At 47.0% G+C, this 15701-nt stretch overlaps 1 protein-coding gene across 5 annotated transcripts in view; it reads left to right on the forward strand.

The window, feature by feature from the left end:
- ARMC9 (armadillo repeat containing 9) overlaps window positions 1–15701 on the forward strand; it is a 132198-nt gene that overhangs the window by 67921 nt on the left and 48576 nt on the right. For all 5 annotated transcript variants that reach the window (XM_079134853.1, XM_079134851.1, XM_079134849.1 and 2 more), the window contains 2 exons: window positions 6378–6468; window positions 10497–10552. In XM_079134853.1, coding sequence (XP_078990979.1) covers window positions 6378–6468; window positions 10497–10552 — 147 coding nt within the window. The remainder of the gene's footprint in view (window positions 1–6377; window positions 6469–10496; window positions 10553–15701) is intronic.

The following is a 15701-nucleotide window of genomic DNA, read 5'->3' on the forward strand; positions in this document are numbered from 1 at the left end:
TTATTACATAATGAGGAGTTTAAGCAGAACATGTCATTTTAAGAGTTCTGTTTTGGCAACTGGGTAAAACCTTTGTGTGCTTACGGAAAACAACAGCACATACATAAAAATCATATTAGTACCAAATGCAATTTTGCTGGTCTTACCACATCACCAAAAGGAGAGAAAAAGGGAGAAAAAGGCAGATGAGTCCCTGAGGCCCACTTAGACTTTAAGAGCTGGTGAGGTCTGGAGCCGAAGAAGCCAGGTGAATAGGGCTGTCCTGACACCCAGGCTCTAGCCTGGTGCCCCGGGGGCTGGAGCTCTTGTCGGCCATGGGGCCCTTCCCTGGGATCAGAGCCCCAGGGAACGTTCTGCAAGCTGGCACAGACCAGGTGCTCTGCCAGGTATGAAGTCCCCTGGAATCTCTGGGGGAGCCAGGGAACTGGGCGTGGAAGCCTCCCAGTCCGAAGGAACTCTCTTGCCCTCCACAGGCTGCACCAGTGACCTGAGCAGCCCCCAGCTCATGTCTGCAATGCCAGGAACTCTCCTCTCCACTGTCCCCAGAGATCTGGGTGCCACTGCTATCCACTCTTCCAGTAGACGTGCATTCCCTCCCGCCCAGCTTCTCACCTTGCCTGCTTCCAGTACAGAAGTCTCACTCACCTGGGTACACTATTGGCAGCATCTGGGCTGGGTGCCAGCACCCTAGCTGCAAAGGAGGCTGGGAATACCAGTAGTTTGGCTGGTGCCCCGGGAAAGGAGCACAAGTGTGGAGAAGCTGTTTAAAAGTTTCTTCTCAGCCAGGTGCACACTGATAATCCCAGCTACTCGGAAAGCTGAGGTGGGAGGATCACAGGTTCAAGGTCAGTCTGGGTAACTTAGCAAGACCCTGTCTCAAAATTTAAAATAACAAGGGCTGGAATGTAGCTCAGTCATAGAGTACTCCTCAGCTCTGAGCATAGCAGTCGTCCCTTAATTCCATGACTCCACAGGGATAGGCATTTCAAAATTGGTATGGAAATTTTCCTGAGATGATTAATTGGTAGAGCATTTTGTAAAGCAGTTTGGCAATATATATAATCCTCAGAAACATTCATGTTCTTTGCCCAGTAATTCTACTTCTGGAGCTCCACATGCAACATGATAAAGTATTATGTATTGAAATATTAATTACAGTGTTCCTGATTAAGGTAGAAAACAACCTAAATGGCCAACACTGCAGGAAATGAGCTGGGGAGGAGGAAGAACAGGCAGGGAGGTGAGGGGTCCAGCGGGCACATCTTTTTATTGTTACATATTACTTGCCTTTGGGTAGCTGAAGCAATCAGTCAGACAACACAACAATGTCTATCAAAGTGGCTTGACCATAAAACGCCAGTGCCACGTTCATCTGAAGGGCCCTCCTGACAGCAGTGAATAACTGCCATTTCCGTCTATTTTATGGTATTCTGGGACAGCCAGCTTAATGCCCTTTCCCTTATGCCTCTCTCTTCTTCCTGGGAAGATGTAAGACCTCTTAGCACCACCACAAACCTCAGCACAGGTGCAAGGTGGACTCCTTTTGAATGTTGTAGTTAAAGTGCATCCATCTTCCCACTGCTTTCCAGCTAAGATCAGTTTTTGCTAATCAGGAGGAATTCCTTGTCCTGGATCTTGGCCTCTACATTTTCCATGGTGTCCATCAACTGTGAGTGTGGTGGTCTTTATGAAAATCTGCATCTCAACAGTGATTCCACCTCAGATGGCAGACCTGAACTGAGTTCCAATCTTGCTCTACCTTTTCCTGGTTGTCTTTGGGCACCTTCGGAATTATTGTGGCACTGAACACATGCAATTGTGAGGATTAAAGGAGCTAATGCAAACACACTATGCCCACCACTTAGGCATTGAGAGCTGCTGGTATTATTATAGCTACTGAAACTTTGTTTATATGCTTTATTTATTTATTTTGGGGAAGGGGTTACCAGGGATTGAACTCAGGGCACTCAACCACTGAGGCACATCCCCAGCCCTATTTTTGTATTTTATTTAGAGACAGGTTTTAGCACCTTGCTTTTGCTGAGGCTGGCTGTGAACTTGTGATCCTCCTGCCTCAGCCTCCCAAGACACTGGGATTATAGGTGGAGCCACTGGGCCTGGCTATAAGCTTTATATGGACACATGAAAATAGTAAGTTAAATTAAAAAATAACCAACAGCATAATAATCAGTATGATTTCAATTATGTAAAATAATACCCATAAAAAAGAAGAAATACTTCAAAATGTTCATAGTTATCTCCTTGCAGGGATTTGTGAGTAATGTTTATTCTTTTCTTTTAGTACTGGGGATTGACCCCAGGGGCACTTTACTGCTAAGCTACACCCCCAGCCCCTTTTTCTTTACAATATGTATTTATTTATAGCATTACAGATATATGTAGTAGCATAGTAGTTGGGTTCACCGAGACGGTTGTGCGTGAACGGACTTAATTTCAGTTCACCTTCTCCCTCCTCTCCTTCACTGCTCTTCCTTTTGCTCATCTGATTTATTTATTTTTGACTGGTTCTTTCTATTTGTGTAAGTAGAAGGTGCAATTTCCTGTGGTATACATAGCATGAATTCCACCTTTCCTCCCTTCCCTTGCTTCCTTTTTCCCTCTCAGTCTCCTTCTTCTCTACTGATCTTCCCTTGTGTCTTTATGAGATGGGATCCTCTCCTATTTCTTTCATTTGTTTTACTTTAGCTTCAACGTATGAGAGAAAACTTTTGACCTTTGATTTTCTGAAATTGGCTTATTTCACTTAGCATGATGTTCTCCACTTCCGTCCATTTGCCAGCAAATGTCAATAGTCATTCTTTATGACTGAGTAAAAGTCTATTTTTAAGAAATCCATTCATCTGTTGATGGGCATATGGGTCCCACCCCTTTTTTTATTTTTCATTTTGAGACATGCTCTTGCTAAGTTGCTGAAGTTGGCCGTGAATTTAACAATCCTCCTGTCTCAGCCTCCCAAATCCCTGCAATTCCAGGCAGGTTGCACTGGCTGTTTATTTTATGTAGCTTACAATTTTCTGTAGAAAACCTGTATAACTTTCATAACTAAAGGAAAGTATTTTTATTCCCCTAAAACAGATATTTGAGTTTCTAGGGGGGAGTTTCTCTTGAAGACTTTTAGTGGTAGATAGATTGTTTGGGCTGAACGAAATGGAGTGGTACAGAGTGGAACTGCTGGGCATCCATGAGAGGCGGAGCGTTTGGCGCCCAGTGCAGGCTGTCCATCTCTGTGCGAGGTGCTTTAGCCCACTCGGTCCTCTCAAAATCCTGGAAGGAGTGTGTGTGGCTGTGCCCATTTTGCTGCTGGGGACCTTGATGCATAGAGGTAGATTTCTGGGCCTGGGGCCACACAGCTAGTGAGGCCAAGTGCATGTTTCCTTCGAGAACTTTCTACACCTTAGGCTGCAATGTCTATCCAAAAAATAAGAACTAATCTAATCTTCTTCTTTTTCTTTTTTCCCAATGCTGGGGATCGAGCCCAGGGTCTTACACATGCTAGGCACATGCTCTCTCTATACCAATGAGCTACACCCCTGTTCCTAATCAAATCTTCAATGAAAAATCTAGATGTGACAAATGTTTTCCTTCCTTAAATTCAATAATACACTGTCTTCTGTGTGATTTTGTATTGAGCATCCCTAATCCAAAAGTCTAGAATCTGAAATGTTCCAAAATCTAAAACTTTTGGAGCATAGACATGAAATATAGGTGGAACATTTTACATTATAAACCTTTGTTTCACACACGAAATTATTTAAAATATTGTGTAAAATTATCTTGAGGGCATTTATGTGAAATATTTATGAAGCATAAATGAATTTTGTGTTTTAACTTGGGTCTTGGGCCTAAGATATCTCATTATATGCATGCAGATATTCCCAAATCCAAAAAATCCCAGAGCCCTTGAGGTCCCAGACATTTCAGATAAAGGCCACCCACCTATTCCCTGAGATGGTCATACCCGGGCCGGCTGGCTGACTGGCTGGGGTGGGAGTTCCCCTTTGCTTCCCTTCAGCACACAGTGCAAGTCCTGGTTTTCATGCATGTGGCTGGCCAGCTGCCCCTGTTGTTATCCTTTGCTTCTAACCTGGGCACATATATTAGTCCAGGATTATCTTCAGTAACAAGTTATTACTTTCAGGGTTAAATACTGTTATCTTTGTGACTTCTCATTTCTATAATTTAGATTAAACATTACCTGATAATATATGTGGTTTTAAAAAATAAGTTCAATTTCTCACTGGGGTATTTCCTATTAAGAAAACATCCCCGGGTGATCCTCCTCATTGCACAGGAATTTATTGTTTGTTTTCCAAGTAACAACTGAGTTAGAGCCATCTGAAAGAGAGTAAGAGAGAATAAAAAGAGCTATAAAGATTAGAGCGGATAATCACTTGTAAAAGTAACATCTGGGAAGAGAAGATAGACGCGAGGCTGAATGGAGTCTTTGTCCAGCTCCCTGGGCACGTGTCGAGGACTTTGTATCCCAAGCTGCCTGTGCTGGCTCTGCTCTTGGGCAGTCAGGGCTGGTGGAGCCATTGTACCTCCAGTTTTCCTTCCCTGGCCCTTACCCGGGAAGTGGGCAAGGACAGTAGGGAGAGATCAGTGTATAAGACAGACATCAAATTCAGCTCTCCTGACAGCAAAGGTCCAAGGCAGATGTTGGGTGGTGACTGTCCCTTTGGTAAGACAAAGCCAGGTATTTGACTGGTCACATAGGAACTGGGCAGTGCTGCCCACTCCTCTTTGAAACACCCCATCCTGATTCCAGGACGCCTTTCGAGTCCTCCTTCCCTTCCAGCCTATTTTCCATGGTGTCTGTGAGCTTACCTGTCTTCCTTCCAGTGAAATGTCATTGTTCTCTCAGGTTCTGTCCTAATCCTCTGCTCTTCTCACTCTCTCTGCTGTTGACCCCTTTGACTTACTTGCCCCGTCTGTCGCCTAAGCCACTTACCCTCCCAGACACAGTCAGGCAGGCTCACCCATCTATTGAACATAGATGCCAGCTATGGCACAAGATGGCATTGATTTTTTTAAAATTTTTTTTAGATGTTGATGGACCTTTATTTTATTATTTATATGTGGTGCTGAGAATCGAACCCAGTGCCTCACACATGCCTGGCGAGTGCTGTACCACTGAGTCCCAGCCCCAGCTCCTAGATGCCATTGTTTAGGTGTAACCGGCAAACAGGGAATTGCTCAGGCCTTCCATGTCCGAGGTAATGCATCCTGATAGATGTATATATCTACATAACTAATACCCAGTTACATTCGTGGTCTTTTGCAAATCTCTTGTCAACCTGAGGGGGAGCCTTATTTTATAATTGAAGAAAGGCTGGATGAAGTTGAGTAATTCGAGTAAGGTCACACAGTTAATCCATGCAGAAGCTAGGATCGCCATCCAAATTATAAGCCCCACTTAACCTTTCTGAAAAGCAGTTCTCATCTTTGGGTGATGAGAGTTCAACCTGTTCACAGCTGCTCTTGGCACTCCTTTGATTCCAAAGTGGCCTACATAAAAAAGGAAGTTGTCAGCTCATGTAATCAGGAAGTCCAGGATAAGTTTCAGGTACAGTTTGATCAGGGTTTGCGTGGCCCAAGATCCATCTCTCTGCCAGCACCTCTGCACTCTGCTTCTGTTTTGGGTCATCATTAGATGTGCTTCCCCTTCTCGGGCCAGAAAGCCTCAGCAGCTCCAGCTGTGCGTGCTTACTCCAGACCTTCAGGGCAAGGAGAGCGAGAACTAGACACCGTGTCCACATCATCTTCCTACCTGTTTCCCTGTGATGGTGCAGGCCAGTATGAAAATTCTGGTGTCAGACATACTGCGATGACATAATGGCACAGAGTAGTAACTAGAATTCTTATAATGGAAAAAGAATGAAGGTCGTTTGAAGAGTTTCTATTTGAGCTGGAATTGTTGAGAAACCCTGAAAGTGTCTCAATAAAAGCCTTTTAAAAGAAAAAAAAAAAAAAAAAAAGAGTTTCTATTTGTTCATTTACTTCTCTAAATATATGGTTCCACTTTTTGAAGACCATATTTGGCCCTAAAATCCAGAAAGCAGTGAATAAACGGGGAAACACAGGAAAGAAATCACCTCTCAAAGGCAGGATTATGAAGGAAATTTTTACAATTGTTTTAAAGCTAAATACATTAAAATGTTGTATTGAAGTCAGATAGCCAAGAAGAAAATAATCTCACTGGGACTTAAAAAAGGAACAAGAAGAACGTTTAGTACTAAGCAGAGGATATTTATTGAACATATCTTCTTCCCCTCCAAAAAAGAGGAATAATTTTTTGAATTAGATGAAACTACCCCACTGAAAACACTGACGTGCTGTCCCGGTTGTGATTCTAGGGAATGGAAGACATCCTCCGCTGCTTCATCAAAGAAGGCAACGCTGAGATGACCCGCCAGATAGAGTTCATCATCAAGCAGCTTAATTCCGGTCAGTTTCACGTGAGAATCTACAACTCGGCTCCTGAATCACTTGCACGTGTCAGAGGAACGCCTGGGCTTTCTGAGAGGGGCTGGTCATTCCTTGGAAGTCATTGGAGAGGCTTTAGGGAAGTGTGAGGCCCAGGTGAACTTACAGTGGGGCCAGGTAGTCAAGGCCAGATTGTCCAAAGATTAACAGTCCCTTATCACACTTTAGGGCCTGTCGTCAACAAAAAGAAGTTAAAAGCAGTTTCAGAAACCCTTCCCTAACCTTGTAAGTGCTCTTTATGGGCCCCTCCCTTCCCTCCTAAGTCCTACCCCCAGTAAGGGTGACTTCCCCAGTCCCGGGGTCAGATAGTGCAGTACACACCTCCCTCAGTGGTTCATTCACTCCAGGAAGATGCATGGTTGTCAGCTAGCAGCGAGGTCCCCTTTCTGTCGAGCTGCTTCTATTACCACAACACACATGTCCCGTAATAGGCAGGAGAGGAAGGCCAGGGAAGCCTTGGATGGGGTAGGGTGGTGGGCAGCTCTTGGCTCTTTCTGTGGACTCCTGAACAGAGGCCCTCGGTTCGCCAGCATCAGGGGGCCAGTTTCTCACCTCTGACTCTCAGCATGCCCTTCCCTGACACCCAGCAGTGCAAGTGCACATGAGTAAAAGGTAAGAAAAGGTCCCGCCTCTCACAGTCATTGCTCCAGGGAAGTGCCAGGAGCCCACAGGCGGCCTGTCTTCTGCTCGCAGTTCAAGCCTGGCAGCCTCCTGGGTAGATGTGCTGCACCCTCGCCAGTTAAATTAGATACCTGCAGGAGAGGGTGTCAAAGGACAGATGGTACCAGTGCAGCCAAGAGGGAGCACCACTGCCAGGCAGAGAGGAGGCCTTCCTGGCTCCTGACCAAGAGGAGGCAGCTGGGGAGAGGCCAGGGAGCTCTGGGGTACCTGCCTGTCTCGCTTGAATGTCCTCTTTGGTTCTTGTGGAGTGAGTATAACTCCACAAGAATCCCAAATTCAGGTGGGCAAAGAATGGAGCTTCATTTTCTCTAATAACTTCAGTTCTGACTCTGAACCCTAGTCTGGCGTAATGAAACAAATAAAATGAGCTGGTGCCTGCCCCAGCTTGGCTGAGATTGCTCCGGTCGGGTGGGCTGCAGCTGAGGTAGATAGTTGTTGCCCATCTGTTCCTGGTGCCAAGACCTCCCTCTCAGGCAGGGGTCACATTTGGGTTGAAATCTTTTTTTTTTTTTTTGATACTGGGATTGAACCCAGGGCCTTGTGCTTGCAAGGCAGGCACTCTACCAACAACTGAGCTATCTCCCCACCCGACATTGGAATCTTCTTGAAGGCTGCCTGTGTGTTTCAGTTGTTGAGACACATGCACATCCATTTTCTTGCCAGTCTTTCCCAGAAGCCAAGAAGCAGGATGCGGGCCCCATTTGCTCGCTGGCACAAGAGTCATCTTTCCCTACTGTAGACTGCCCCGAATCAACATGCCAGAGTGCCATGAGGCAGGAGACGGCTCACGCCTTTGTAAGTCACGTGCCCTGGCAAGAAGTTGTAGTGAGCAGGGCTACAGCTGGATAGCCTGGAAGGCTTGGGAAATACCTACTCAAAAGCTCAGCAAGTTCCTGTTCAAATAAGGGACTGAAAATACTTCTTTCTTCATCTAAAGTGTCCACGTTGTTCTCTATTCATAGCACAGAGGCAGGGCCCAGAAGCGAGTATTCAGGAGTCTGCTACTTTGAAACAAGATTCAAGAGTCATTGAACATTTTACTGGAAGACCACACACACACACACACACACACACACACACACATACACACACACATGCTCTCTCATACCTTATGACATGTGCCACCGGCATCCAGTCAAAAATGGAACTAGAGAGCTTCTGTCCAGTGTTTTTCCTCACATGGAAACTAATAGAGTGTGGGTTGGGTCCACTTTCCTAGTTTAAGATACATGAGGGAACCGAGTGTGTGGCTCAGTGCTGGAGCGCTTGCCTGGCATGCAGAGGCCCTGAGTTCAGTCCCACAAGGACAAAAAAAGATACATGAAATGGTGTTGCCATCATCTCTTATTTAGAGGCAACCTTGTTTTGATTTAGTGAACTTAAAAGCACCAGAGTGGGTTTTTACACACTGGAGCCTGTGGCTATCAACTCGCCAGCACTATTTTTCCAATGAAGTTTTAAGATCTTCAAATACAAAGTTGTGAGTGTATTTTAGAGCCTGACTCCATAGATGGGGAAACACTAGTCTGGTAAAGCTTAAAGGAAAATTCCAGCTTGGTGACAGTGACAAAGAGTGGCAGCCAACAGCAGCATGGAGGTTTATCCCTGGCTCAGGCCCAGACCACAAGTCTGGCCCTCAGCAAGGGAGCCGGCAGACGTTAGCTGGTCAGGGCAGAGAAACAGAGGTGCCAGACTGGTCACTGGACAGGGGAAAGCACAGTGGTTACTGGGGGAGGGCAGCCATGGCTGCGCACCAGCTCAGGAATGGGGTGTAGATCATCATCCCAGGGCGAAGGAGCCGAGACCAATAGGTCTTCCAGTTCACAGGACCAGTCCTGTTCTGGGTGGCAGGAAGAGTCTGAGCCAACAGATGAAGAGATTATGGGTCAGGGAAGAGAAGCTGGGCCAAGAAGGAGAGCAGGGAGTGTGCTGGACTACTTGACTTTTCCACAGAGAACATGAGGAGTTTGTAATTGGTGACCATAGAAACACCGCCATTTTGAAAGGCATTTGCTGAAGGTGGAATGGAATATGCTGGGTGGGAAAAGAGAGTTAGATAATTAAATTTAGCCAAAATGCAGACTGACTTAACAGCCTTGTGTCTAAAGTAACGTCCTGAACTAGCTGGCATTCTGTGACAGCAGTGTGGCTCTGGGGGGTGTGGAAGCGTGCAAGCCTCAGCATGGCGGGGACAGATTTGGAGTCCTGCTGGCCTCAGGCCAGTGAGGTCAGTGGAGATCTCACTTTTGAGTGAGTGAGACTGCGTCAGGACGCAGGGTGCCTCCCTCATAGGCAGTGGTTTGGTGTTTGATTCATCTGGGTGTGTCTGTCAGGCCCTTGCGAAGTGAGCTGGGCCATCACTTCAAGTAGGCCTTTGGCGCCTTCTTTTCTCCCTCCTCCTTTTGGCTTCTTTTCTTCTCTCAGGCTTTCTTTACCTTCAGCAAACCAGTGCTAATAAAGAAGGTGCAGTAGGAATGCAGGGAGTGGGGAGTCAGGTGTTCCATAGAGAAGGGTGAAGGACAACTGCAGCCAGTAGCCATTCATTCGTTAGGAAGCGGGCATCCTCCACAGGGTGAGTGCTGGCAGGAGTTCAAGGTGAAATGCAGGTCATGTTCAGGAAGGGAGAGTGACAGCTCAGTGAGGGCCCCAGGGAAGGCCTCACGGAGGGGAGGGGAGCCCACATGCTGTATATTCCTGGCCAGGTGCTTCTCCCAAGAAATGGGTGGTAGGATCCCATGTTACAGGTGGGGAAGTGCTTCACACTTTCCTGGCTCAGTTGTGCTATGAACTTAGGCTTGTGTATGACTGCTGAAGGTCTAGCAGCGAGCCTCCAGGAGCCTCCCTGGTGTGGCCACCACCCCACCTGCTACAGAACAGGCGCAGTTCCTCCTCCCTCTGCGCCTCCACCTTGGCTGAGGAGGTCGTGAGCATTCAGTGTTGGTGTACCCAGTGCCATGCCTGGTGGTAAATGTTGGCTTACTTCCCTTCCCTGAGGTTCCCTCAGATTATATGCTGGCTTGGGATTTTTCACATGCTACTCTAAATATGCTCTGATGAAAATGGAGAGCCTTATTTAAAACTGCTGAGGACAACATCAAACGGTCTGAAATGATCACGATGAGAGGTGGGTCGAGACCAGGCCCAGTCACGGCGAGGTGATTCCACACGCCCTCATTCTCATGTGCTCACGTGTCCCTGTGGCGCCTGAAGGATCGCGTTGGCCAAGACGCCCACTGTGTTCATGGCTGTTCGTTGGTATTTTTTCTTTTATATATATATATATATACATGTGTATTTTTTCTTTATAGAAGAGCTGCTGGATGGAGTTCTTGAGTCTGATGATGATGAGGATGAAGATGATGATGTGAGTAGGAGACTCTTCACCACATAGAAAGCTCACACCCGCTCTCCTGGGTCTTCCTTATCTTGAACAGTTGCTCGGAAGTGGAGTTTCCATTCTTGCCCTGTTTTCCTCACAGTGCTGTGAGGCAGCTGAGGTTCAGCTGGGTGGCTAACTTAGGGTCCCACGTGGCTGCCTCCGATGCTCAGGCTGGCTCTTACCTCCGTGGTGTCCCCCAGGTGCTAGTGGTCATTAGTGACCCCGTCAGTGGCTGGGCTCCATGAGGGAAGGAGTGAACACTTCCAGTCCTCTCCGGGCTCATGTCTCGGAACAGTGCTTCTGAATTGTGCCCGAAGCACGTAGCAAGCCCAGCCCTGGCTCTACTTTGTGATGCAGAGGGGCAGCAGGAGGGCACTGGGGTGGCAGGACTGGGTGGCCATTTTTGCAGACCCCACCCCACCTGCAGACAGCAGAGGTGCACACTGCACGTCCTTCGGATTTCATGAAAGCTCTTCACCACGGTCCTCCATCTGCCCCTGGTGGATGGGAACGCTGGGCACGGAGCCTTGTGGTGAGAAGCTCTGGGCTGAACAGTCCTGGGTTTGGTTCAGAGCCAGCAGAACCACCTGCCCACTCAGTTATTTCCATTCTTTCGGGGCAGATTCCCCCTGTTGTGGAAAACCTCCCAGCCCGGTGCCCGGAAGCTAACGTGCGCGCTCTGTGAGGTGTTGGGAAGACTACACCTTGGGCTGTCTGGATCCCCAGGTGACAGGCCGTGCCTTGTTTTCCCTTTGGAGACCTAGCGAGAGCTGGTGCACTGTCCTCCTAGTCCTGGGGGGATATGTGAGTTGCCTTCCTTCTCTTTTGGGGAAGCAGTGAATCCTGAAGTGAACTGGAAGATTCTTCTGTTTGGAGGAGTGTTCACTCCAAGTGGGGATGTGGGAAAATGTATTCGTTGGAAGTTGAGGTCTGTCAATTTAAAAAGTGGGTGAAAGCCAGGTTTTTGTTCCTTGATGGCATCACTTGGGGGCAATAGTTACTTAATAGCCCCCTCAAGGAGGCCTGCTGAGACTTGCCCAGTGACTCACAGGCCAACTCCTGCTTGCCATTTTCATCCTGGACTGCAGGTGGCACCAGTAGGCACTCCTTGCTCCTCCTGCCTGGTGGCACCAGCTCTGAACCTGGCCTGCAGATGGGGTCCTGGCCCCCATTCCCTCCTAAGTGGAGACTAGCCCGAGGTCATACAGAAAGCAGATGGTTTGGAACAGGGACTGCAGACTTTCTCTGAAAGGGGAAGACAGGAAGCTCCTCAAGCTCAGCAGGCCACACATGCAGGTTTCAAACCCCGGTCCTGCCGCTGTAATGTATTGGCTTTCAGGGGAACCTGGCTGTGTTCCTGCAGAACTGTTGTGGATACTAAAATCAGAATGTCACATAATTTTCATATGTCATTATGTGTTTTTTTTCAAATATCAAAAATATAAAGATCATCTTAGCCTGCAGGCTATACAAAAACAGACATCTGCGCATGCGGGCCACCGTGGCCACCCCTTAGGATCGACCCAGCTGGCCAACTCGCCCAGGCCGCTCTTAACTGCGGCAAGGCACCGCCCTTGTGCCTGGCCCTTCGGTGCTGTTGGGCTAATGTTGGATTACTGGATTCCAGTAGCCTTCTGTCATTGTGTCTGGAGCCTGCTCCCCCAGTCTGCTTCTCCTGCTTCCCATTTCATCCTTTTTGGCTTTTCAGTTTGCTTTGGTTTTGTCATTTTATTAATCCTTTTGTTTTTGTATTGTAAGGGAGAATTCATGCGGTCCAACCGTTCTGGTTAGTGATGGGAATTCAGCTCTATGGAAATTTCCCTTTGGAAGCAACTCTAATCTACTACACACAGACATATCAAAGCCTTCTTTCAGTTTTCTGGCTACTCTGCACATATTTTTATTTTAGGAGGTTGATGTTTGAAAACATTTGTTGCGATGACTAGAATTTTCACAAGATTCCTAGAAGAGGTGTAGTTGGGAAGACTGAAGAAAGAACCTCTTCTGGGACCACAGCATGACAGGCTCAGGTCTTCAGAGGTGGGCTGTCTCTCCCAGAAGATCCCAGATGATCCTCACAGTGCACTGCAAGCCAGGGTCAGCAAAGGGGCCAGTCGTAGGGTCTGGATCTTATTCAGCTTTTACCAGGGCAGGCATTACTCTTATACTGTCTTTTGGAAATGGAGGTGTAAAAACAAATGCTTAGACAGATGCTTAGGCTAAGGGAAAACTTTCAGGAGCCATGTGAGCAGTAGTGCTGTTGTCACCTCTCAAGGTGACACTCTGAAGGAGACATCAGAATTATTGTCAGGGCATTAGAGTCATACCTCATTTTGCTTACCAATGCAAAAGTGTCTTTAAATTTAATAGTGAGACCCGAAACACAGATAAGGAAGTCCCTATTTTCAGCTGGCTGCTTAGTTACATAGCTCTGCCAGGTAGCCAGGGGCCAGGGTCAGTTATGCTCGTTTTGCCGCACACAGAGCTGATCTGTGCATCCGCACCATCCACCATGATTAGTCCTGCTGTGCTGGAAACTCTCAAGAGGACCCCCAGTGCAAAATCTAGGTTTTCTCTCTAATTTTTAAAAACATGACTTTAATGTGTTAAAACTCAGTGATGTCTCAATACACACCCATTTTTATACAAAAAAATAAAAATTTAGAAATGTACCTCCTGATTTATAGACCACCTGGGATACAGTATGAAATGAAAAAGGAAATCCTAAAGTGATGTGAACAGTAAGAAAAAGCAAACATAAACCCACAAGCCTATGAGTTATAGATGTGCGGATGGATCTGTAGCAGAAAGGTGTGGAAAGTTACGCCCTCTTTGTTAGCATAGGAACTGCAGGGGGCACAGGGAATGAGGAAGTGTGCAAGAGGCGTGGGAAGAGGCCAGCAGGGCCCTGGGCGGCAGGTTGTCAAGTGAGAGAAGTGAAAACAGGATGCTGGATGCGGTGGTTTGGAGGTCAACCGGGTGCATTTCGGTGGGCTGATGGGCAAGGCCACCCTGGATGAACTGAGGGGCAGGTGGGAAGTGAGGCTGCATGCTGCAGAAAAGAGAGGACAGGGAGCTAAGCAGCAGTTTGGTTTGGTTTGGTTTAACTTGAGATGCGAGAGACCTAAGCCCATCAAACCCTGCTGGGAAGGCTCTAAGTTGCTTCTTATACTTTCTTGGTTCACAAGGCCCCAGACCTATGTAAATCTCCAGAGAAGTGAAATCGTCATTAGATGACCTTGAAAATACACACCAGAGCATGGACAGTGACAAGCACTGAAGGGTTCCAAGGCCCCTGGTTGGCATGTGAGGGACCGTGTCAGCTACGGCGCTGTATTTTATTGTTGTAGTTGTAGATGGACACAATGCCTTTATTTTATTTATTTTGATGAGGTGCTGAGGATCGAACCCAGCGCCTCACACCTGCTGAGTGCTCCACCACTGAGCCCAGCCCAGCCCCCGTTACAGTGAACATGTGCGTTTTTACCAGAGGGCTGGCGGCGGAGCCACAGGCTCCGAGCTGGTTCCAGTGTCCTCACCCCAGGTGGCTCAGGTTTCCTCACAGCATGTGAGGGTAAGGTTCCTGGTGTCTAGCCCACAAGTGGCTCTAAGTGGAGGGGAAAGGCCTTCCTGTGCTATTTGAGAAGACCAATTTTAAGATAAATATTCCCCCCTCTTAACAAAACAGCTTTTAGTGCCAGGTGAGGTCAGCCATGGACATTTACTTGCTGGATCCATATAAGAGGCGATCATATGATTTCCTTATGCAAAACTTCTCAAATCTAAAAGTCATTCATTATCTGTTGAACAAATATTTAAGGGCCTTGAATATTTAAGTGTTCTAGGAAATAACGAGGAAGAGATGCAATAAAAATCTACAGGATTTATAAACTGTGGTTTACAGAACCTCCACGAGTTTCTGGTCTCCGAAGCGGAGATCGTAATGATCCAAGACCAGCAACTGCCACCTGTGTGGCATCGCCACTTGGCAGGCACTGTCCTAGCACCTGACGTGAGTTCCCTCCCCTGCTCCTCACAGCAGCCCCATGGTAGCTCCTGCCATTATTTCCCTGTCACAGATGATGAGAGGCAGAAAGCAGATCGCTTACCAAGTTCACGAAGCTGTGTGTATGTGGCGGAGCTGGGTTCACCCGGGTGTCTGAAGCAGCAGAGCACACGACCGGCTCACCACTTGTTAGACACACGTAGCTGCAAGTGGCTGTTGGTTTCATGGGGTCTATGGACTAGCGGGGAGGCTGGGCAAAGGGCAAGTTTAAGTGCTGTGACATTAGCTGTTGGTAGTGAGAGGTAGCCATTGGTCTTAACCACTCCTCAGAACTTCACAAGCCTTCAAGGATTTCTAGAGAAACTAGAAATTGAAATTTCAAAGTTAACTGAAAAAAGTAGATTTTGACAGTTTTGCTAGTGTTCCCACTGCTCTTATAGAAAAGCAGCTTCTTGGAAGTTCTCAATTCACAATCCTTCCACCGCCTACCTAGTTTGCACACTTTCAATAGCACTTTTTTTTGGTGGGGGGGGGGGCGGGTCCCGGGGATTGAACCCAGGGGCACTTAACCACTGAGCCACATCCACAGTCCTTTTGATTTTTTAAATTTTGAGACAGGGTCTCAGTTGCTTAGGGCTTTGCTAAGTTGTTGAGGCTGTCTTAAATGTGCAATCCTCCTGCCTCAGCCTCCTAAGCACCATGCCTGGCTCAATAGCACTTTTACCTACGCATGAGTTTGTATGACTTTGGATAGGACATTTGGAAAATATTGTTCTACCAAATTTAGTAGTTCTTCCAAATGTTGACATATTTCATTAACTAGCATTGAAAAAATGCATTAGTTAATATCATTGTTTTTCCCACCAGAAGTCTTCATGGTTTGGGAAGCTGTCAGGTTCACAATGACAGATACAAGTTTTTCAAAATTCTCATTTTCTCTTTTTTTTTTTTTTTTTTTCACATAAGGGAGTTTATTAAGCAAACAGAGTGTCTACTGCAGGGTAAGAGAGAAAATGAGAGGAAAAGAAAGGGAAAGAGAAAGGGCACGCACTAGAGAAAGTGGAAAAGCGACGAGGATAGAGAAAGTGAGTAGGAGAGAGAGAAGCGTGAGAAAAGATCTCATTTTCT

This window comes from Sciurus vulgaris (assembly GCF_902686455.1).
Source record: "Sciurus vulgaris genome assembly, chromosome: 3".
Taxonomy (NCBI): Eukaryota; Metazoa; Chordata; class Mammalia; order Rodentia; family Sciuridae; genus Sciurus; species Sciurus vulgaris.